The sequence below is a fragment of the Electrophorus electricus genome, chromosome 22 (genome assembly GCF_013358815.1).
Source record: "Electrophorus electricus isolate fEleEle1 chromosome 22, fEleEle1.pri, whole genome shotgun sequence".
Taxonomy (NCBI): domain Eukaryota; kingdom Metazoa; phylum Chordata; class Actinopteri; order Gymnotiformes; family Gymnotidae; genus Electrophorus; species Electrophorus electricus.
The window spans coordinates 4,426,280-4,450,548 of record NC_049556.1 but is presented as its reverse complement, the minus strand read 5'-3'; the positions used below and the strand labels follow the sequence as shown (position 1 = coordinate 4,450,548).

General features: G+C 46.0%; 3 protein-coding genes across 4 annotated transcripts; 1 reads left to right on the top strand and 2 right to left on the bottom strand.

Annotated features, from left to right (window-relative positions):
- Positions 1-240: 240 nt before the first annotated feature.
- cacfd1 (calcium channel flower domain containing 1) lies at positions 241-8,088 on the top strand. The gene is made up of 5 exons (XM_027032677.2): positions 241-907; positions 4,524-4,596; positions 4,786-4,911; positions 5,344-5,451; positions 5,679-8,088. The coding sequence occupies exons 1-5, from the start codon at positions 799-801 to the stop codon at positions 5,770-5,772; spliced, it is 510 nt and encodes a 169-aa protein (XP_026888478.1). The 5' UTR covers positions 241-798; the 3' UTR covers positions 5,773-8,088.
- Positions 6,004-12,884, bottom strand: rexo4 (REX4 homolog, 3'-5' exonuclease). Of its 2 annotated transcripts, none has more exons than XM_027032672.2 (8): positions 12,323-12,884; positions 11,497-11,843; positions 11,094-11,231; positions 10,399-10,592; positions 9,891-9,979; positions 9,721-9,795; positions 9,503-9,577; positions 6,004-9,276 (listed from the first exon to the last, which is right to left on the bottom strand). In XM_027032672.2, exons 1-8 carry the CDS (start codon positions 12,527-12,529, stop codon positions 9,103-9,105), a joined length of 1,299 nt encoding a protein of 432 aa, XP_026888473.2. In that variant the 5' UTR covers positions 12,530-12,884; the 3' UTR covers positions 6,004-9,102. The 2 variants fall into 2 exon arrangements, with proteins under 2 accessions (XP_026888473.2, XP_026888474.2); XM_027032673.2 differs by having other exon boundaries at positions 12,800-12,859.
- A 480-nt stretch (positions 12,885-13,364) lies between these two features.
- prodha (proline dehydrogenase (oxidase) 1a) lies at positions 13,365-23,199 on the bottom strand. Its single transcript, XM_027032671.2, has 14 exons — positions 22,809-23,199; positions 22,348-22,556; positions 20,111-20,145; positions 18,553-18,702; positions 18,389-18,453; positions 18,085-18,201; positions 17,848-17,927; positions 17,661-17,742; positions 17,368-17,460; positions 16,201-16,347; positions 15,714-15,889; positions 15,445-15,543; positions 15,219-15,307; positions 13,365-14,941 (listed from the first exon to the last, which is right to left on the bottom strand). Exons 1-14 carry the CDS (start codon positions 23,154-23,156, stop codon positions 14,751-14,753), a joined length of 1,881 nt encoding a protein of 626 aa, XP_026888472.2. The 5' UTR covers positions 23,157-23,199; the 3' UTR covers positions 13,365-14,750.
- Positions 23,200-24,269: the final 1,070 nt, after the last annotated feature.

Below are 24,269 nucleotides of genomic sequence, written 5' to 3'. Positions count from 1 at the left end.
TTTCTCCTAAATTTGTATTTATTTTCTACAGATGAGCGGCCCACGCCTAGGAAAAGAAATTGGTAAAACTGGATAAAATAGTACGTCAAACAATATAGATATAATATAATAACACTTATTATACAAGCCACTGTAAAACAACTGCATTAGAGTGTGGAATTATACGCAAATACTACTTGCACAAAAGATGTCGACTTTGAAGCCCTTGAACAGACGACTCCACAAAGTGACGCAGGTATTGGCTCCACCCACAGCGCAGCGGGGACAAGGGAACCTCCAGGAGAAGAAGCCAAACAATGGGACACTGAGTTGCACCTGGATTTTAGATTTGATGTTTATATTGGACGGGCCTGGATTCAGCAAGATTACGGCATGTGATCGATGACGTTGGAAGCCACGAAACACCAAGGGATCGGGTGAAGTTTGCTGGCGTTTACTTAGGATAGTCGCTCAGCTAGTCCGCTGGATCTGTCGGTGCGCTGGTCAAAGTGGAAACGAGCTAACAAGCGATTCGTCTGCTCACGTTTTTACCAAATGCTCTACGATCGGTGATTCATATCGGCAAGATATTTGTCTAGATGAGTTATTTCTGGTTAGCTTGTGTAAACTGAAAATTTGACAGTCTGGTAGTACTATAGCTACCTCTGCTAGTTTGAAGAAATAACGGCTGTTTTCATAATAATTGTCTTGATCCAAGAAAGGGACGCTGCTGTTAGCTACTCGATCTGTCGACGCAGGCTTCGTGGAGTGGGTGATCCGTAAGCAAAATCGTGTGTCTGAATAATTTAAAGCTGTAAAATGAGCTCAGAGGAAGCGTCAGCGCCAACCAAAACCGACACCGACAACGATGGCATGTCATGGTGGTACCGGTGGATCTGCAAATTAGGCGCAGTCCTGGGTGGCTTGTGTAAGTAACGCTGTCAAGAGACGCAACACAAATCGAGCCAACTCGAGTGTTCATATTACCAACCCGAAGCGAATCCCGATTTTTTTGCCTTGTCACAAATCTGATTTTCTTTTGTCAGGGCCATGTGAACACCCAAGGAGGATCTTTAAAAATAATAATATTAGAATCACTTTTGTGCGTGAACATCACATTACAGATACAGGCCACTTGCAATAATGAATGGGAAGCGTCAAAATTCGATCTAAGCAAAAAAAAAAAAAAAAATCGGAATTGAACAATGTGATTTGTAGTGTGAACGTAGCCTTACACACACCCCTGCTTGGCGGTCATTCGACTGTTTTTTAAGTTTTATTAATGTCCTCGTAAGAATGTGTCTTTTGGTTATGGTTATAGGCTATGCGTTCTTACTTATGGCCTAACCGTGCCATATAGTTTGGCATTTCTCTCCTCCAACACAACGGGCTCAAGCAACAGCAGTTTTGATGGGTAGTGCTACATTGAACCGGGTGTGTTGGGCCTGGCGACACACTCAAGCGTCCTCAGTAGTCTTCATTAGTATATTGTAATGATGGCAGTGACCAGACTGATCTCAGTGGCAGTTATGGTTGTAGCTCGGTTTCCTCGGTCCGGACAATCAAAACATTCTATGCTATTTCTTTTTAGTCCAGGCTTAGTTTGCGTTCACACTGACGTTTTTACCATCGAACCAAAAGACAGTATACATCACATCGTAACGTCTTTTATGGCGCATATTTTTGCTACAATAATGCAAACGGAGCCAGAGCACTGCTCTACACTGATTTAAATTGTCAGATGATATTTTTAATACCAGTCGTGGGAGGAGCTGAGCAGAGAGCCGCCAAGCCAGACTCTTTTACCTGCCGCACTCCACGGGATTCATACAAATGTGTAACACTATTAAATCTAAAATTGCATTTCGCACGTTAACATTCACACGCACTAAATGTTTTAATAGCCTGCGTGCTTTTATTTACTACAGTTTTTGGGTATATAAGTACATGTCGGTCTATGGAGAATTTAGCCGATGGGGATTACGCTCTGGACATCAAGCCGTCTCTAGGGTCACACAGCCCGTGGAGAGCAACCAGCCTGCCTGGCTGTAGCTGCTTCACTCTCACGAGATGCCAGCGGCACCAACACCAATCGGACAAACAAGCAAACAAAACTAACTGGCATGCATCACCACGAGCTGCCGAGAGGGTGGTGTGACAGAGACTGTCTCTCAGGAAGGTGGAATGGGTGTTCTAGCTCCTGTGCCAGTGAACTGGCTCTTTGGTCCAGTAGTCAGAGCGTATGTTTGTTGCCTTCAGGACCAGGTGTGTTTGCTACTCTTGCCTTAGCGACGGAGAAGTCGAACAGGTCTACTCGGTTTGATCACATGGCGTTTAGAGTCACAGCTTTGTGACAGCACATCCTGTGTTTGTTGTATTTTACTACCTCTGGTCCGTACTGTGTGCATACTTCAAATAAACTGCACCAGATGTTCTCTGAAAAACGAGAGTGAGACGGACCTGTTCAAGTCTCTGTCCGCTTATTCACTGAGCTTAAAATGCAGCGTTCACATTTGCTCTTTACAGAGTGAAATCCGGTGCGGTCCACTGTGTAAAAAACACTCATGTTGGCCTGCATGCCACTATTATATGGCTAGCCTCCATGAAATACACTGCAATACCTTCCCTGGCATTGCAAAACTTAAAGGGAAGTGACATGATTGGTTTGACTCATCACGCAACCCCCCACGTGGCTTCAGGAGCAGAGGGCGTCCACACACGCAGGGGACTTCACTAGAGTTCACTGGAATGTGAATTTCAGACCACCTATTTTCAGGAGGACCAGAGATCAGTTCTCTGGGCCACTTCTGAACTCAGAAACAGCTTTCACACTCAACCAAATGTGCCGGGCTTGCTTAGCAAGCGGTCCTGGGCCGAAGAAAATGGCCTCTAGTGTGAAAATGCCCGTAAGCTTGCATAGAGAGGAAAACCCCTCGCGTTGGGCCAGGGACGCAGCTGATCCAGAGTCAGTAGTAACGAGGGGCGTTATGTGCACAAGCCTGCGTTCCTTTTGGTAACACTGCACGGCAACACAGCTGTCACAGCAACTGCGCTACGCTCCTTTTCTCATTTTCTTAATCTCGTTCTAAGGGGTTTTGTCCTTGCTTCCTTGTTCATCTTTGTCTGTGTCTTCGTCCATTACTCACAGCCCAAATAGCTCTGTTTGACGTTTGGCTAATAAAACGCACGCATGAGTTTGTGCTGTGCACCATTTGCACAGACTGCACACACAGCTGAAAGTTCTGCTGAGACACTACAGGACGAGAGGATGGGCAGGCTGTAAGACATGCCTGCGTATGCACACACACACACACACACACACTGACCACTTTAATAACTCAGGGGACAGGGATATGACACTGTACTGCACACAGATTAAATCATAACCTGGCTAGCTCACAGAAGTGACCAGTTCTAGAAATTTGTAATATAAATTAATATTTTACTAAACTTGGCACCTTCTTGCAGTATTTATGTTTGGCACTGTGTGCAGAAAGCATGAAATTCATCTTTCCTACTGTTTGAAAGTAAAGGACGTGCTGACCACTGAGAACAAGTCATTTTTCGTTTTTTGACGTTTTCACACTTGTATTGGGACATCCCAACTGCCTAGCATTTAGAGCGAGAGCTACACAATAAGCAAGGAGGTGACAAACGAAGGTGATTAAAAAAAAGTAAGACGATAAAATACAAGGACCATGTGAAAAGATATCATGCTTAGCAATGGAAAACAACTACCAGTTCATTCCAGAAGGATGATGAATAGATGTCTATCCAGACGTACTGCCCGACAGAGGACAGGGAGCTGATAACCCAGACATCTGGCCACCCTAACACACACACACACACACACACACACACACACAATATCTAACAGCTCCAGCTGACCGCTGCTGAACTTGAGAATGTGTCTGTCCCTGCCTCTCTCTCTCTTCTTACCACACACACACTGACATACTGACCCACACACAGTTTGGTGGGCAGAGGGTTAGTAAAATGTATTTTCTATTATTTAGCAGAGAAACAGAAGGGCAGTGTCCACAAGACCTGTACACATGATCTTATGAATGATTGTGTGTGTGTGTGTGTGTGTGTGTGTGTGTGTGTGTGTGTGTGTGCGTGCATTCAGCATCACTGTATGAATTGTTCTCTGTTCACTTCAGCCTGTGAGCTGTGACACCAACAGCTTCCCCAGTTGTTTGGCAAAAACCTCAGTAGTGTGTGATCAAACACTGTCCAGCTGACACGTGTGTGTGTGTGTGTGTGGGGGGGGGGGGGGTGTCAGTCAGTCACAGTGTCTGACTCCCACAGCAGGGCCTGAATACTGCTGTTGTCTGAAGGGTTTGCTCAGCTGTGTTGTGGCCAATGAAGGGTTAATGCGGCCGTGTTTATACGTCATTTGTAGCTTTTTCAAGAAGAGGTCAAGACTGATGCTGTGAGACTAGCCGCCAAAACTCAGCTGTCTGCAGTACCAGCAACAGAAACGTTACACAGTTGCTCTGCTCTCTTAAGTCTCTTAAGTAACGTTTTTTCTCTCTCTCTAGCTTCTGCTATGATGGGGATCTGGAATTGTGTGACTGTTCACCCCTTAAATATCGTTGCAGGGGTCTGGATGGTGTGAGTACACACAACCTTTATTCTGTTTGTGTGCAAGTGGGTGTTTGTGATGTTTGCTGAGTTAGGAAATGTGTGTGTGTGTGTGTGTGTGGTTGGTGTTCTCCAGGTTAAAAGCATGCATTATTATGCTTTCATTGCATGCTGATGAATTGTGTGTGTGTGTGTGTGTGTGTGTGTGTGTGTGTCCAGGATGGCGGCGTGCGTGTTATTCCTCATTGAGGTCCCTTTCTGCTGCCAATTTGTCGAGTTTGCGAATGTGCTGGCGAGTCGAGCAGATAAACTACGTCCCCTGCACAAAGCCATGCTTTATTGCGGGTAAGTGTTTGTGTGTGTGTGTGTGTGTGTGTGTGTGTGTGTGTGTGTGTGTGTGTGTGTGTGTGTGTGTAAGGAAGAGATGGAGGGATGAAACATGGAAGGAAGAAACGAGTGATGGAATTATGACCGAAAAGCAGGCTTGTGCAGAAAACCTTTTTGTCCATTAAGTTTTAGTTCAAATTTCCAATTTCAATATTTTATTCAAATTTTTATTTATTTATTTTTTCAGAATTTTATTTGTAGAAAACAATCAGGGTGTAGGGTGTGAGTGGCTGACTCAGACATTGTCACATTCAGATGGCCCTTGGCCCTTAGACTTTATAGATCTAGTGCTGGGACCTCGCCTACAGTTTAATATAGAAAGGCAAACAAAGCAGCAATTAATGAATACAATTCTTACATAGACTGTAAACTAACTCCTCTCTCTCTCAGGATGGCCCTGTTCCCTATCTTTATAAGCATGACCCTCACCACTCTGTTTGGGAACGCCATCACCTTTGCCACTGGGGTGCTCTATGGACTCTCCTCCCTCGGAAAGAAGTGAGCGGGAATCGCACACAAACTTCCCCCCCTCAGATATTTTACAGTTCACGCTCAGTTTTTGGCTGATGACGTGCACTTTATGATCACATGCTATTTTCTGACTTGGTCTCCCATTTCACTTTAAATGAACGTCGGTTAATTAATTAACCAGTAATTAACCAGTAATCAACCAGTAATTAACTTTCTCTTTCTGTCCCCCTGTCCCTCTGCATCTCTTTCCCCAGGGGCGATGCAGTCACGTATGCCCGACTGCAGCACCAGAAACAGACGGACGAAGACAAAGCCGCCGCCGCTCCGACAGACGACCCCGTCCCGTGACCCTGTCGCGGCTCTCCATCATTCTGCTACCTCCCACTCGCCTCTCTGCCTCCCCGTCTTTCCCTGAACCTCCACCACTTCTGTCTGGAGCTCATATTACATGATTTTGCGACTTGTATTTATTCGATTTGTTATTTATTTTTTTTACTTCACACATCAGGGTTGCGGTCTGTGTTTTTGAGTATTTCTTGAGCTGCACAATTTGTTTGTTTGTGTGAGTGTTTGGTTTGGTTTTTTTTTTTTTTTTTTGCATACTAGAAGGTTCCTCTGGTTTGATCTGCTGCTTCTCAGTCTTGTGTAGTGCAATTGAACTTTTTCCCCCTTAGTTATCTGCAGTATGCGAATCAGGCACTAAAAGGACAAGTGGCTTCACGCGCGCACAGCTCTGCACGAGAGTGCCACGCGTTACCGGAGTAACCACCATCTTCCATCCCATCTTTTGTATCCATGGTTACAGCAAGATTGCTCAGTGCAAGTAACTGGGAATATTGTGTCTTTGACTGTGCACACGTGGCTGTCACTAAACAGCCGTTATTCTTCTCAACTCTTACGCTTTCTTTTGCTGTGACGCATTGATCTGATTATGCATTGATCAGAGAAGAATGTAAGATTGCTGCTGTTCTGACTCTAAAGTGCACTGTTGCTCTTTCAGATGTCTGACGGTGCATATCAGTGTACCTAAGACTGAACATCTAACGCAACGGTTCTCACTGATTCTTGAACTGTAGTTTCCGACTGTTTGGGATGTGTGTGGTTTTGTTGTCGTTGTCGAGATCTGTGCTGTTCTCGGACGCTGTCCCTACTGTTCTAGTAGATCGGCTTGCTTCTAGAACAATCGCGTATTCTAGAACACTAACCTTTTGGAACGCCTGGGTTCTGTGTGTTCTGGAGCCCAAGCCCAAGTGTAGCTGGATGCTAGTCCGCATGCGCTGAAGTGTGTTGGCTGGCCCGTGAGGGATGGCAGGTAGTAAACAGACTCTTGCTGACTTCATCCTCGGTTCAGATGTGTTTGTTGGCATGTTTGGAACTTTGGCCTTTTCCTTAAGCCATCTTAAATTCGTTAAGGGCTCTTTTTCTGAACCAAGAATGACTCTTACCTCTGTCCTATGATGGTGTGATATTTGCGTTTTGGTCTTTAGCTATAGTGAGAAACAATCATAACAGCCTTTAGAAAACACTAAAACCTAAAAATAAAATAACACAAGCAAACATGTAAACCGGACTGTACGATACCAACATCACATAGGCGCGATTTTCCACACAAGAAGCGCAGACTTCCCGCAAGACTAAGCTTTACGGTAGCCTACCCCTGTGGGAAGGCTTTATTTAAAAAAGTTAACAACAACTAATGACGAATGTGTTTTTCCTGCATGGTCGAATGATTCTGTTCTGACGAGGTTTGGTTTTTTTTCCTTCAAATATTGATAAGTAGTGAAAAATTAAGATCTGTGTCGAGGTGTGTGTGCTGTTAAGTAAAACTATAGTCTATACTAACTATTTTCTGCTATTTATAAATTAGGCCCCATTACACTAACTGCTTCCTGCGACCGTTACCGCTCCGGTGTTGCGTGTAGGTTACAATGAAAGCGTTTACGTGCGGTTTCTAATCCGATAAACGCGTTTACATGCACTTGTGTATTCAGATAATGGGAGAACTCCGGCGTTTACAACAGTCGGGCAATAATCGGATTTTTACTTGGCAACCAGCCAATAAACTCACAAGTCGAGCCTTCTCCGCCCCGAGGCGTTTGCTGTCGGTGGAGCCGACGGTTGCCAGTAACCTTACCAGGCTTTCAGGCCGGCGCTGCGTCCTAATTAATTGGCGCAAATGCTTAATGGGTCTTGGTCACTGCTAAGCTAATGCTCTCATACCGGATACGTATACATTAAGCCAAGCATGAGGCTCATTCCTGCATTCCTATTGCAGCATAATCAACATCGTGTTTGTTGACTACTGATCAAAATCAGGTTTTTTTGGTGCGCGTTTACAGAATTCAGTAAGTGTATACAGCGCTTTTCTTGGTTTTCTGTACAGAGTTAACATTTAAAAGCGTTATTTTTTTAAGTAAAAAGGTTTGCTTGTGTGCTCCTGCTAGCTTCTATTCACCAGAGTAATGAAGCTAGCTTTTTTCCCCGGGGGTTATAGTACAAAAGCGATACCGGCCTGACTAAAAAAAAACCTTTGCTGTGTGTGTTCTGGTAGTCAGGGGTGTCGAGGTTGGTAGAACATGGAGTATGGGTTGTGTGATGCGAATCTTATCTGTATGTTTCATTCTCTTCCTTCAGGCACTACGAAATAAATCCCTCTGCCTTGTAGTGTAGCACTTACTGGCCTGTTCTCAACGCACCACACGACCAGTTCAATCTTTGTGAACACACCCCACTGCTATGGGCATTAGTGTTAATGTCGAAATGCCAGACCAGCTCACAGCTCAGACTGTACGGTTTCAAAAGCCAAAGTGTAGAAAAACACACACACACACACACACACACACACACACACACACACACACACACACACACTGGACATTGGCAGTGCATGCGTCACGTATTCCTTTCAATCCCACTGAACTGCTGTATCTTCACTCCAGATATATTTAAGGTGAATGGCTTAATGCAGGACTTAATACCATAAAATGTCTGTATATAAAATATCTGTATCTCAACCAAAGGAGGTAGTCCAATGTAAAATGTCAAATATTGGTTTTAATATAACAAACACATTGTGTCTAATGAAGACAGAATTCTTAGAAGGCAGTCCGGGATTCAGATGTTCAACATGTACAAATGTTGTGCTAAATATGTCACAAGAAGCATAATTAGAACTCCCTTGGTATGAAAGGAGAAACATGGTAGACTCATATAGAAGAAAGCTACCAAACAACCACGTGCAAATCTACACAATCCCACCATGGGCTGCACCGACGCCAAATCCCGCAACATGCACAGCACATGCGCACACAGTTGCATATGAAATAATGATCTGAGGATCAGCAGATAGGAGTGACGCACAAAAGTCAAATCCCACACGAGAGCAAAGACACCACATCAGACCAGTGAAAGGAACCCCTGCTTGGCACAACACTGGAACTTTCAGAATTGCAATTATCTGATTGGAAAAAAACCAGAAGGTGCCGGAATGGATTTGCGTGTCGACACCAGTTCTGCTCCCAGAACAGTGCTGTGCTGTGCTTCTCAGTTTACTGCGCTTCTCAATCAGTTTACTGCTCCGCCTCTCAGTCTGTTTACTGCTCAACCACAGGACTGTGGGGAATTTGTGCAGTTCGTGTTCCAGCGGTCCTGAGGTCAGCTGCAGCTCTGTCCCTGGTCTCACTGGTCATGGGTCTCTCTGGTTTGTGTCTGAGCCTTTCCCGGGTCCGTTTTGGCCCTTGGTTTGCGAGGGCTCTTTGGGTCTTTTCTCTGGCCCATGCTGGCTTTAAGCTCCGCCTCCCACTGCTTTTTTACCAGCGTGTACAAGCGCATGGTGGCCTGGGCATCCTGGACCTGGAACACGAACACACACACACACACGCACGCACACACCCTGTACACCTGCTCCAGATACACACAGCGCTCTTCTAATGGATTTCAACATTTCACAGGTGCTCGGAGTGATGTGAGCTGAAAGTGGTTTCTGAGGGAGAAATGATTGTGAGTGTATATGTGTGTGTGTGTGTGTGTGTGTGTGTGTGTGAGAGAATTGTGTTCCCACAGTTATAGAAATACGTACGGAAGAGTGTTCACCCTGTTGCACTTTCACGTTCAGGACCTCCCTACACAAAACCCTCAGCGCAGGACGTCCGCTCTGAGACCCGGATGAGGGGGTGGGTGGAGAGAGAGAGAGAGAGAGAGAGAGAGATAAACAAACAGAGAGAGCACCATGCAAAACACGCCGTGGTGTACAGAGACAACAATGTCAGCTTTCTCCATTGGTGAAACTCTTACTACCTTTGCGATCTTCTTAAATGGCTTGTATTTCTGTGTGTCTCTGATCATCTTCTTTGGGTGGTCCAACAACAAAATCTACACAAACGTGAATGGAGGTGCAGAGTTTTAGAATAACTCCAGCTTGCATAGACTGACACACCGTGCCTTTAAGTCACCGTGGTACACTGTACCTTTAAGTCATTATGTATGGCGTGTCCCACTAATATTCGTCCCTCCAGAATCTGAGCCACTTCCTGCTGTACTGTCTTGAAGTCCTCCCCTGAGAAACACACGGTAGCTCAATAGCAACACCACCAGTGAAATAAACCTTTATATTGCATAATTATACATAAATACAACATATCGTCATTATATATCACTTTTCAAGGAATAAAAACACAATGTGTTCGATGTGTTTAGTGAGATGTAAGAGGTGTGCTTGGTCTTAATGGAAGACTAAGGACTGCAAAAAGGGGAGAGAGAAATAAAGTATCATATCTGCTTTGTTATATGACCTTGCGTCTACTCTCCATTGTTCTAGCTTAATTGTACCCTTGGACTCTGGCCTAAAAGTACCAGCACATAGCACAACTGTAATGGCACTGGACAAGACGTCCGCTAAATACTGTAAACTTGAACATGAGCGCTCCTAGGACTGCGGTGTCGGCGGGGACGAGCCATCGCTCCACTCTCGCTCACCGTTTTCGATGTCAGCGGGCCGAATGCCACTGACGGCGGTCCGGTAGTCGGTGACTGGCTCCATTGGCCGCACGTACTTGTCGTAGAGGCACTTCCCGAACTGATTGACGATGGAGACCCGCGCCAGCATGCTCTCCTCGCCATCCGGTCCCACCCCCACCATTTCGCAGTCGACGGCGATGGCGCGCGTCAGTCTGCCCGTCGCCACGATGACCGGAAAGGAGGAGACACACAGGTGAGAACGAAGGTGCACTTGAGGTCAGAGGTGGTCTCACAGCTGTTGGCACCAAGTATTCATTCTCTTGGTATTAAAACCAGGACATGAGTCTCATCTTGATATTTCTCAACACTGGACTAGAAACGGCTACGGTAAGATGAGTCAGGTTCTCTTTACAGGAACTCAAGGTCTGATCTAGTCCCAAAGAACCCTTCTTCTGGAGATCTCCCACCACAGCTGCAGCTCTAAGCAATCATATCCGATTTATCCAGTTCCTGGCGTCAGAATTCCTTGACTAACAGGTGGGTGGGAGGTGAAACCTGAAGGATCTCCAGAAGGAGGGTTGGCAACATCTGATCAAGGCCGTTTAAAAGGAGGCCATTCCTGCCGACACTGCAACAGTAGTAAGTATCCCACAGGCCAGACAACAGTAGTTGTTCTGTGCACCAAATCTAGCAGGAGTGTTTTCAGGCCATACCCTTCGAAGGCGTGCTCCTTGATGAGCACCCTCTCGATACTTGCCACGCTGCTCCTCTTCCTCACGACGTCTGCAGCCTCCGCCCCTACCGTGGCCTCGATGTCGTCGGGGTCGACGTCGTCAAACCAAATATCCGGCCTAGGCAGAAAATGGCACGGTCAGGACGTCACAACCCTACAAAGATGGTCTAACCAGACTGGCCTGTTCCAACACCAAGAGCACATGATGCAACTGTAATGCAAAACAGGCGGCCAGAAAACAGCAGTGCATCTCTCTACACATCAGTTCACCATAATGCTTTGAAGCGTGAAACCATGTTGACATGGCAGGCAAAGAAACAAAAACGGCCCCTCTGACGGGCTTTAGTCTCCACCGACAACAGCAAACGAGCTCAGATACGCACTCTGTTGGCTTCTTTTCCTCTTCAACTCTCTTATTTTTGTTCGTCCATTTCCCCGGTTGCACGTATGCGTCCATTGCTTTCCTTTTCTCAGCTTTGTGCTTGTGGCGCTGCGAGGGACCGTCCCCGTTCTGCTGGTCCCTAGACTCTGCTAGCCTCTCCCTTTTTGTGTCAGGTGAGGGTATCTTAGCGGCGCCTTTCGGCCCGCGCTCCGCTTGACGCAGGCCTTTGTCTGGCCTTTGCGCTGAACGCGGGTCTTTACTCACTGCTGAGGGAGGCTTCTTCGCTTTGGAATTCACCTCCTTCTCACCGTTCTGCTGCGTCTTGACCGCTTCCTCTGAGCTGAGAATCTGCAATGTGGAAAAACTTGCCTTAATGCGTACAACGCAGCACGTCTATCTGACACTGCAACGGCTGTCCATTGCCCTGTGTGGGTTTTTTTTTTTTTTGTGCTGTGGATTTAGCCAAACTTTGGGGGGAAATTGAGATGAAACTAATCAGCTGTGATGTGCTCCTGCTTGACTGGAGCAAAAACGTGCAACCACACCAACTCTTTGTAGAGAAGACTCCCTAGCCCTGGTGGGTCATTGGACATAAATTATTCTTATTCTACAGACATTCTTCTAATTCCGACATAATGTACAACGACGGACGTACATCGTGTTTACTGCTGCTGTGATTTCGCTAACGTTCAGCGTTCATCTTCCCCTTTTCCATACCACTGGACAGTTTTGTACACGTAGCCTACAGCGAACGACAAAACGCACGAACTGCTACACGGACTGCATGCCTACAGACACCACGAACTTTCCGGCACACCATAACTTACTCCAAGAAGCCTCTTCCAGTTTGCAGAAAACTCCAGGGCATCTTTAGGAGGTAAAGGTACGCTGTTCTTCGCCTCTTTAGGCTTCTTCTCCACACGCTTGAAAAAGTGTTTCTTTTTTTTCTTGTCTTTCCCGTCAATGTCTTTAGTTTGTTTTTTTGTTTCGCAATCTACAGCCGTCACCTGCTCTTTTGGCTTCGCTTTGGACATTTTAGACTGTGACAAAAAAATTTTTTAGCGCAAGATAGAAAACCAAATATGGTTTAGCGGTGAAGTTTCTACCTACATAGCTAGCTAGCAAGTTGACTAACATTCATCTAAGTGAACTTTTAAGTTATTTTTCCTACGAAAGCGATGATAAGAGAGAATATGTAAACGGCCTTGTGGAGAAATGTGACGATGTAAAAGAATGTGTCAGCTACTAAAATAATTAGATAAAAACGCTTTAGATACTAATAAAGCCCCGAGAATTTATCGTACCATTTCTACACCATGCAAGATCCATGCTGCCAACATTTCCGCTTTGTGTGCAACACCTAAATGGTTCGTCCGAAAAGCAAACCTCAGCACCTTAGCGTTCCACATTAGACTTTGGAACAAACGTCGTTTTCGTTGTTGTTTTGAAATGTATTAATAAACTTGGCATTCCAAATTAATGAAAAGGTAAATTCCATGTAGTTATGTAACTGCCGTAACGTGTTTATTCCCAAACCGGTTACCAGTATCTAAGCGTCTGCCCTTTTCCCGCCTTAACGAAACGTGAGCACTAGATGGCGGTATAACGGGGTTTTTCCCCGTCAACCTCTTAGATGTCTATTTTTGTGCAAGAATTTTAAATATGAACATATTCTGAATATAGACTAATTTTACGATGTGATATCCCGTCTGAACGCCTGTGTATATTTTATATCTTCGGTTATTTAGACAATACAGGGAACCGTTTGTTTTGCTTTATATAAACCTCATTCATTTTTAATCCGTTCAGGCTTCACAACCTCCGAAGAAAGTTATAAATAATGCGAAGGTGTTATAAAAAAAGCCGACATATCCAAAAATAGCTTTTATTTATTTTACACAACACTCTTGTGACTATTCATTTAATTACTCTAGGTTTCGTACAATTAAGACACAAACCACCCTGCATACAGAAATAAGCTGCAACTATAGAACGCAGTAATTCAGCAAACACAGACGACCCAAAAATAAAGAATAAAAGGAAAAATGAACCCAAATCATGATTGTCATTGACTTTAAAATCCTTTCCCCGAATTATTTTTACATTAAAATACAAAATCTTTTACCACCTGTAATATTTTAAACAAGAAAATGGAATGCAGCTAAAATAGCTTTTTCTTAAATCAACTACATTTTATAATACCTGTCATAACACACAAAACAAACACTTCAATTCACAAAGCCTGTTCCTAACACCATTAAATCCTAAAATGTTCTGCATTCCACAACATTTTCACTCACCACCAGTCTCCTCACGAATACCTAAAACCCCTTCACTTATCTACCTGATACTCCCAGCAAAAATATAAATAAGCAAAATAGAATAAAAGTTCAACGCACTAAACTTCACCAGAGTGCAATTCATTCATCTCCCTCAGAAAGTCGCTCTCTTCTCGTGGCTTTGCCTGGAAATTTATGCATCAACGTTGCGAGCCTCCTGGCCCCGCGAAGCGCGGGAACAGCAGACTCCACCCCCTACCGCTACTATGGGTAATTACAATAATAATACTAATAAAACATGAGAGCGCAGTTAAAACACTGTTCACTTGACTTTAGGCTCTGGGTGAGGACGTGCGAGTTATGTGAGAGCCGTATGAGGGAGCATGAAGAGAACAGACGAACACACCCCCACACACACACCTGCTTACGGCAGATGTGAGTAGTAGTGGCTAGAGAGTTTTTTTCCTTACTTTACTACAGTACAATCCCACTGCTACGCCGTGGTCTTAGAGTATGCATGTGTGTACTGAATAATGTGACTGGATTAAATTAAACAAGACAACCAGAAGCCTTTTTCTTTGCAAGAAAGTCATCAAAGCATAGCACAGCTACTGAGTGTGTGTGTGTGAGTGAAACAACCCTTAGAACCAAGCACACCCTCATTAGCCTGGTCTACAGACCCAAAATACACTGGTGTATAACAGAGCAGCTCCCCGGGACACTGGTCTATAACAGAGAGGCTTCTCAAAGACTAGTATATAGAGCAGTTCCTCAGGAGACTAATAGAGCAATAACAGAGCAGCTGTTCAGACTGGTTTATAGCGCAGATTGCTAGTGGACTGGTCTACAATAAAGAATCTCCTCAGAAGGCTTCAATGGAGCAGCTCCTCAACAGCACAATCTATAATGAAGCAGCTCCTTTCAGGTGGGCTGTAGAGCAACTCCCTGGCAGGCTGGAGTATGGTAGAGCAGCTCCTCAATAGATGGGCTTGTAGAGCAGCTGGCCACTGAAGAGGCGGCGTTTGAGCTCCTTCCAGAGCAGGCTGCGCTCTCTCTGCGAGCCCTTCATAAAGCCTCGGTTCTCCTGCGCCCGGCGGGACAGGTATGGGATCACCTCATTCACAGGACCATACGGGACATATTTATACACGGGGAACCCAGCCTGACCTGTTCTCACACACACACACACACACACAATATTTTTTCTTGTGAATCCCTTCAGATACCTGTAATTGTCATTTTTTGTTTTAAAAAAATCCTAAAATATGCTCCTAGTATCTAGACAGCTACTGCGTGCCACTTTGAGGTCAACAGAGGGTTTTAACCCCAGAATGACCAGTCCATTTCAACAACACAGTGGCATCCAAAACAATCCAGGTCCACGCAGGTTGTTACTCAGCCTCTTAACAATGACAACCCGTGGGACAGACGACAGAGTGCTCACCGAGAGGGAAGCTGATCTGGTCACACATCCCCAGCAGCTGGCCAAAGTAAACCTTATTCTCCCTCGGAGAGAGACGAATCTCATTCATCCTGTGTGTGGAAAACCAAGGAAAAAAAAACGCCACAACCCCCCCCCACACACACACACATACACACAAACAGAATAATATCATTACTGGAAGCCATTTTCGTTTCTGAGCATATTAAGACGTTTGCCCCAGACTCACTTTTGCAGCGTGAATGTGACGGTGTTCTCGTTGTGCGATGCCACCATCACGTTAGCCTTCCTGTTGCGGTCGATCTCCTCCAAGACGTACTCCAGACACCTGACCACACCCGAACAGAAGCAGCTGCGGTCAGCACGAGCTCTGCTGTGAATCGCCGGCCTCTGACGGACACGCGCAACCTGGCGGGAAGTCCTGCGGCCTGTGCAGGACAGGACGGAGGGACCGAGACGCGAGACGCGGGAGGTTTGCAGTGGCGGGTGCGCTTGTACCTGTGGTACATTCTGTTGGTGGCCTCGTAGTCGGGGTTGATGGGGTCGTCATAGCCGATCTCAGCCGCCCGCTGCCTCTCTTGGTGCATGTAGGCGCCGCGGACCAGCTTGGCGCCAAAATACCAGCCCTCCCGCTGGGACAGCTCCATGTCCACCATGACATTATCATAGGCCTCCTGCACACACATACACGCAAGGACATTACTTTGCGAGGTGCAGCAATACAGTCTCGTAGCCTGCTGTACATCTAACGAGATTATTTAATTGTGTGTTCATGCATTTTATTCTAGATTAACGTCAGTACGCGAAGATTATGAGTATGTGCGCGCTTGTGTGTGTATTTTTAGTATCTGTTGTGACTCCCCTTTGCAGCAATAACTGCAACTAAATGTTCCCAGGAATTGCTGACTGGTCCTGCATTAAGGGTTTAACAAGGGGGAAGATCAGAGGTCTGTGTGCACAGTGTGTGTGTGTGTGTGAGAGATACCTTAAGGTAACACTGGTAGGTGTTGAAGATGATGGGTTTATGGGTGTTGAAGATCCTCTGCATTTCCAGGGTGAGTCTGCTGATGGCGGGCTGAAAATACGTCTGCTCAGCGTCCACCATCAACCTTACCCCGCTCTCAACTGCATGCTGTAACACACACATACACACACAGCAGTTACATAATTTGAACCCCCCCCCCCCCACCCCCAGTCCGCTACAAAGCGCACACACAAACACACTGCAGCGCCTCTGTGGGGTGCCGAGATACGGTCTTGAAGCATATGAACCAGGAAAAATCAACAAATCTTTAACAAAAACATCAGAGGAATGCTGTTAGGTGACTTTAACCGCTTCGCTTTAGATGCCCCCGCTGGGGGCGGCGTCAGGATCGGCGCACGGGCCACCTCCAGTCCTGAACTCACGCCAGGAAAAAAAACCAAAACAAACAAACAAAAAAAACCCCGCACAGCTACGCTAGCCCCACGACCACGGTGCTCAGAGACAGCGCCAACAGTCCCAGACGTCCAAGGGCAAAGAGACGCCAGACACTGGCGTCAGCGCCTTGGAAATGGGAAAAAGAGGACGGAAACAGCCACGTGCATTTTCAGTCACTGCCGTGGTGGCAATTAAACCTGAAACGAGGCCCCAGTTCTGGGGTCGATTCCATCGCTATCGGTCGTCATAGTGACGGACAGAGAAGGTGAAAGTAAGATAAGTGGTCAAACAAGCTCTGACCTAAAAACTGAACACACACACAATCATAACAGAAAGGAATACACACATTTCAGGAGAGTACAGACATACAGCCATGATATTACCACACCAGCAAAAACAGAATGTGCACGCATGGATGACCATATGACGCCTGAATGACCACAGAGACAGAAGATAACATCCCCAGCTCAGCGTCTGACTCGTCACACCATGACCGGCTACAATGCACAGGCGCTCCAAGGACGCGCGCACACGCACACAGAGTAGTGCGTCAGAGAGCAAGATTAAAAGACAGCTTTGTTTGATCATCAGATGTACACAGATCATTGAAGAGCCATCACTCCACAGGGGAAGGACAGACACACTATACACACACACACCCAAACATACACACACACACACATTATATATATATATATATATATAAAAATATAAAATTACACACACACAAACCTTGGCCAGGATGTCCATCCGCTGTAGCATTCTCTTCATCTGATGCTCCTCTTCCTCAGTAAACCTGCTCAGCAGAGGCTCCAGGTGACCGGTCTGCAGAGAGACACACACACACACACACACACACACACACACACAATAAATAAAAAAACATGCATACATACAAACACACACAAATGCACACAAATAAGGTCAATAGCTTTTGAATGTGTGTGTGGGTACTGTACTGGTTTGGTACGTGTGTGTGTGTGTGTGTGTGTGTGTGTGTGGGTACTGTATTGGTATTTGTTTACCTCCACATTGGGCACCACCAGCAAGTGGGAGATTCTTGTTCTGTCATTAATGAGGCTATTCCAGTCCAACAAGTCTATAGTCCTACACATGCGAACACACATCCACGCACACACACAGTTGAAAGACTATGCCCACAGAAACATTCTGTGTAAATGTAACTAAGCTGATAGCAGAGAGCTCCATTACCCAGAAGATCCCAGTTTCTCTCCAGTGAACCAGTTCTCGATGTCCTGTTTGGCTCCCACTCCCAGACTAGCCAAATTCTCCTAAAGAAACAAGAGAACAGTGTGTTAAACGGGCACTGCTAAGGCACTTAAGACAAAACTTAAATCAATGAACAAAGAAGCCTGCTTAAAGGCTTACAAAGACCTAACGAAAGCTTGCGCTCTGGAATGCTCATGAAGAGTTGTGAAGGTCAGATACCTGGAGCTGCTCAAGCTCGAGTTTCTGGTCCAGCACAGCCATGCCGTCCTTCCCCTGCTGGGCGGCCAGCAGGCTAAAAAAATGCCTCCATTTCACCAGCACCTCTGAGAACTGCAGCTACAGGGTGTTCAGCACACACACACACACACACACACACACACACACACACACACACACACGCACAGAGAGAGAGAGATGAACAGGCTGTACCTTCCTGGTGGAGAAAATGATCAAAACACACGCGCGTGCACACAGGCAAACAGACAGGAAACACAAAGACAGACAGACAGAGAGAGAACGTTACCAGGAACTGAGGTCGACCCAGCGCAGTCATCTTAATGGCTGAGAATCCATCCACAGAGCTCCCAGCTGCAACATACACACACTTAACTTCAAGAGCTAAAAAAAAGTTGCTTTATTTCAGACCAAATCATGTGTAAATGAAGACGCATGCAGGGCTGGACTCACCAGATGCTTTGATGCACTTGACGAAAGTCTCCATGTGCTGGTCGCACTTGGCCTCGTCAGCGTAGAAGTAGGTGCGTGCGCTAATCACACCGCCCCGCCGGTCGCCAAACTGCCGGTGGGCCTTGTACTTCTTCTCCCGGTGATCCACCCCTGTGCGACAGCCAATCACGCGCCGGACCGTGAGCGAGCTGCACGACCACCGCACCTTCGTACAGGCATCAGTACCCGGTATTGCGTTTCCACAGCAACAATCCAAACGCGAGTCAGACATGTTTGCCGTATGCTCCATATGCCGAACAACTAAATGGGGACGCAGCCCTTCTGTAGGGCGTCCCCTTGTAGGATGCTGGAATGATCATCACCTATTAATTCCCACAATGCACCTCAGCAGACAGGGACTAAACTTGTGCCCTACAAAATTGCGTGCGTCTCAGAGCAAAACAAAGTATTGTTTAGTTTCTACATATTAGTTTTTTTAGTTATATTTTAGTAATAGATTTTGTACTTTATGTCCTAACTGTCATTTGCTTAAAAAGCAAAAAAGCAAATCAGCTAAACGGCTCATGATGAGATGACGACTATGATCAGAAGAGGTCTATTCAACAATCAGTCGCATCTAGAACGTCTTCTGCTCTGAAATCAGCAGGAAGGGCCAGAGAGGGATTCAGGAAAGACTTCCACATGCGCGTTAACCTGTCTGAACATGCTCAGACCATGGCAGTTACTACGGACCTGGAGACTTCTAGTCAGCTGGTGTAATAAAAAAAATTAATCAGTGTGGACAATAAGACCCTGGGAAGCTGAAGACTAAGGAGAACAACTCCATAGCGTTGAAACTCATCATCAAGGACAGTGAATTCCGTCTGCGAGGTTTGCACTGGCAGTGGACTGTAGTTTTACGGCGAGTTAGACGGCACTGCTGAGGACATGAGACGTTCCTCTGCCAACGCGAAAGCGCCACTCCCGGAATCCCAGTCTCCGTACTGCTCTAGAGCTTGGCTGGCACATACAACCTGCCTGCCTCTGGGTGATGCACATGGCCTTCATCGAGGTAAATGATATCATCATCATGCTGAGATTACAGTGAGATTGCGGCGAGATCACGATATCATCATCATGCTGAGATTACAGTGAGATTGCGGCGAGATCTCATCTTTACCTCCTTGTTCCACTTGCATTTGGTTAAGTGCTCAGAGCCTATAAACACTGAGAAATTACAGCATGAACGTACCCCAATATGTAAGCCAAGATGAGATGTGACCCAATTAGGCACCATCCAACGCAAAGTTCATGCCATTGTCCCCGTTTCTTTAACACGGGTGTAAAAACTATACGATCACATGGACCAAAACTAGAATACACACCAGGGTAGAGGCGAATCTCGGGTCAGACTGCATGCAACACAGCCATTATACAATCAACTACTCGACTATGTGATGCTTCCTTAAAGACACCATAGTTTGTCATATTTGTCAACTTGACCCACGTCTTGCACAAACAAGTGCGCGCAAACACACAGCGATTTGAAATTAACTATAAAATGGTAAAACGTACATACCATGATTTTCCTTTTCAGCCTCAGAGACACAGGAACTGCAAAAATGGAGAGAAAAAGAGAGAGAGAGAGAGAGAGCGAGAGCGAGAGCGAGAAAGTGGGGAAATGTGTTTCGTGTCATTGTAAGGCAGGTGTCACTTATCAAACAGTTGTAACCCTCCCAGACCTGCTGCCCACACACGCACACCGTGCAGAGACCCTCCACCAAACACACACACTGCGGTTCTGCCAGACAAGGCCAGGCCCACACTCCGGCAGAGCCAACAAAGCCCTCTTTACCCCGTACTGGCGTGACAGGCCGGGGAAGTAACGCAGCCGAGCTGGTCAGAACCGGCTGCTCTGAGCCCAGTCCGGTGCTCTCGGGAACACAGTGTTGTTCTCCTTCTCAGCCTCCCTGCCAAGCAACGCCCCCATCAAACCCAGTGTTGGAGCTACTTGAGCTCTGGAATGGGTTCTGGAAGCAATGAACTGCAGCTACTGGCAGAGTTTAGGAGGAAATTGAATCGGATGGTCCCGATGGCAACCCTAGTTTTTATTTAATTGATTAATTAATTCAGTATGCCCTCTAGATTTATTGCTGCTTCCTGCACTCTAGAACTCCAGCAGCCCAGTTCTACTTTAGAGCATTTTTGAGCGTCTGAATGACTGTGGCAGCTCAAACTCAGAGCCCCCCCAAGCCCTCTGCAAGTTAGCCACGGGACTGAACATGTGCCTAAACTTTAACCCCCACCACTATGTGCAAATTCTCAGGGCGCTGTGCGTCTCTGTAATGGCCCCGGGAACAGGGTACCACGTCACTGCGTGTTTGAGAACAGCAGATAACGCTAAAGCCCTGATAACATTATTTAAAAACGCCACCACCCATATGTTCTTCGCTGTATATACTTCACCTTCTTTCACTGAAGTGCCTGATGACATTTTCTTGTTGAGAATGTTTCCCCACCACGTTCACTTTTGAAGTTGAGACACAAATGTGCAGTGTGTGTGGTTCTGCTCACACGCATGTGTGTTCACCACATGGAATCACACCAGCAATAGTTCGGCCAGAATCCAGTTTAACTGGTGTTTGCAAATAGGGTTACAAATGTACATCTAAGCACAGCCATTTCTCTGGTAAACCCAACATTTTCTGCTGCTCCATTGAAGCCATTAATCATCTTTTAATCATGAAAAATACAAAAGTGTTGAACAAAGGTTCCTTTAGCAACTGTTTTGAGAGGTTTGTTAAGTTCAGAGGTTCTCTTAGTAGATGTGTGGAACGTTCTTCCAAGCGGGTTTTTAAAAAAAAAATCATAAATAGTCTGGCTCCCTGTCTCTCTCACGCACACGCGCAGCAGTTGAGCTGCTCAGATTAATGCAGTGGCAAAATAAACATCAAACTATATACACTCCACATCTCAATTTACCCAAAACACCTTACATAACACGATCTCTGGGGGTGTGCTGGAACATACTACTCCCTTACACTCATGTGACCAGGAAAGGGCGCGAGGGGGGTGTAAACTCTTGCCTCCATAATCAGCCAATCAAAGAGGAGGCCTTGTCCATAAGTACCAATCAGGAGATAAGAGCTTGTGTTTCCATTTCCATGGCCAATTCCACCCCCCCACCACCATTTAAAAGGACATGCTTGTACTATGATATCTTAGTGTTTGAAAGCCATTTTAAAAGGACAAATTGGCAAACTGTAAAGCATGTTTAGCAAGATTTTAAAAGCTTCAAAGAATTTGTCAGGATGTTGCTTCACCACTTTCGGTGAAGAAAATCCACGTGGTTACAAGGAAACTGCATCAGCTGAGACCTGATCCCAGGCCTTAATAATGCAGTCACACTGCAGCTCCATTTCAGAGACAGTATCATATCGGCCTTAGTTCTCTCTGAGCGCCAGCTGAACATCGTCCAATATGGTCGTGAGCCAGGAATAGACAACACCTCCCTGAGGGACAGGCGGAGACATCCGGCCACCGCTCAGGACCACCAGAGCTGATCTTTCAACAGGTCGGATAGGTAACAGTAGTCTGGTGCCGACCTGGCCGGTTTAATCCCAGCTCTGCTATGATGGCTGGCACACTTTAAAGCTTAGACCGGAGACCGTCGTCAGACCGTTGTTCAGGACTACCGCAGGTCTTCACTGACTGGCACTAAGCACCAAGTTCTAGTACTAAGCCGACCTAATGAAATAATTGCCCGAACACTGAATACCCTTAAAAGTCCCTTCCGCTCTGAGCTACCACACTCACTCCATCTCCTTCTTCTCAGCCTCCTCCTGGGTGAGATCTTCCTCCACACTGTAGTCCAGCACAGATCCGACGCCAAACGCCTGGTTCTTCTCAATCAAGGGTTTAATGGAGTCCTGGTCTCCCCCCGCCACAAACTGCCCATAAAACGTCATCTTCATCAACTTCTCGAAAACGCGCTGGCCAAAGAGCCTCTTACTCAGGTCCATCAGCTGACAGAAAATAATGAGAGCAATAATGTATTAAATGATTTAAAATCTTTATTTGAACAATTGAACTGAAGTTCATGGCCCTGCCCACGCAAACTCTTAAGATTTTTCATTCGCGTATTTTTTCCTTAGTTAATGAATTGATTTGAATAAGTCACATTGCGACTTCAATCAAAACAGCTACAAGCAACAATATCATCGCAATACGATTTTTGCCAAGATCGCGAAAAAAAAATGCAAAACAAAAACCCTCACCTCCTTGTTCTTGTCGACAACGAAGTCAAATGTGCAGAGTTTGAAAACCAGCAGACTTCGCAGCAGCTCGAGCGTGGTTTTGCTCTTGTAAGCCTCGCGCGTGTTATCGAAGTCCACGCAGACCTTTTTGGCCCCATCAGCCGCGCGAGAGCTTCCTGTGCTGATCAAATCCACCTCGCACCTTCGCTCCACGAGCGTGCACGCGGGGTCCACCGCCGGCACCTCGTTTTTCTCCTTCGCTCGGGTCGACGCTCCGGACGACCGGAATCGTTTCGTCGCAAAGGTCACGCGAGTCCGTTTGCGCGAGCTGACCCTGGCTAGAGCCGGCACTGCTCTGGCGTGCGACATCGCGGCCGCTGCACGCTGCTCCGCGCGGGCGAAACCGTCTGAACCGCGAGCAAGTTTGGTGACGTTGCTTAAGAAACGCGCGTTCCAGAACATGCAAATCTGTTTTGCCACGCGAGAAGGAGATTGGCGGGCTGTGCCTGACGCGCATCGCACAGGTTATTGCTACGGGGCTGATGTTAAGTCACTGGAACGCCAAGAGCAGACTTTCGTACATTAAAACGTCGACATTGTACCTAAACTATACAGAATGTGTTTTATAACATGCTACGACATGTGCATTTTATGCACAATCCTGCCTCATCTCACCTGTAGGACAGTCTGTTGTGAGTAAATATAATTTTTCTGTATATGAGCAATGAATGTAAAGGAGAGGGAAACCCTCGCCGTGAACTTCGCTACATCGAATTCAATAACCCGATATCCTCTACCTCCAGTGTGTTTTTAAAACACGAGTGCTGTTACCCTAAAATATTGACATACTGAAGACTAGCCAGTACTTCATAAGCACACACCAAGGCTAGCCATTAAAATCTTGTCACTGATCCCGCAGTGCGCCTGCGTTGAAAGTTGACACATCTGTTTGTGATCTACGACCGGTCTGGCTTGTTTGAAAAACGCATTTTCCCCCCTCTGTTTTATAGTATCATTCTTCCGTAAGTGTGGACTGGGGGCATATCAGTAGTTGGACCTGTAAGTTGTCAGATAAAAAAAGTTAATACCCGATGAAGCTCATACTTCGAGAAGTCACCATTCACTCGTCAGACTTCGGAGAACACACAAGCCACTGGTCGTTTATACAGACATAATCCAGTGATGCATGTGCTTCTAGGCGTGTTTCTCAATGCTATTTGGTTTTAAAAGGTATGGAATATTTGGCCCCCCACTAAAATAAAGATTTTATATACAGAATATAAAAACAATGAAAGAATAATGAATAGTTCAGTGTGCAGCAACAGAATTGTTTGTCTACACTAAGTCTGATGTAAAAGTAAAACTAAATAAACTAAGAGAATAAACATGCAATATGAACACAAAAATGACGCTTGACCACAGCTGAAATATAGTTTTTGTTTGTGAATCCCACCCTCAAGTTTTTTTCTGGTACCAGAATTT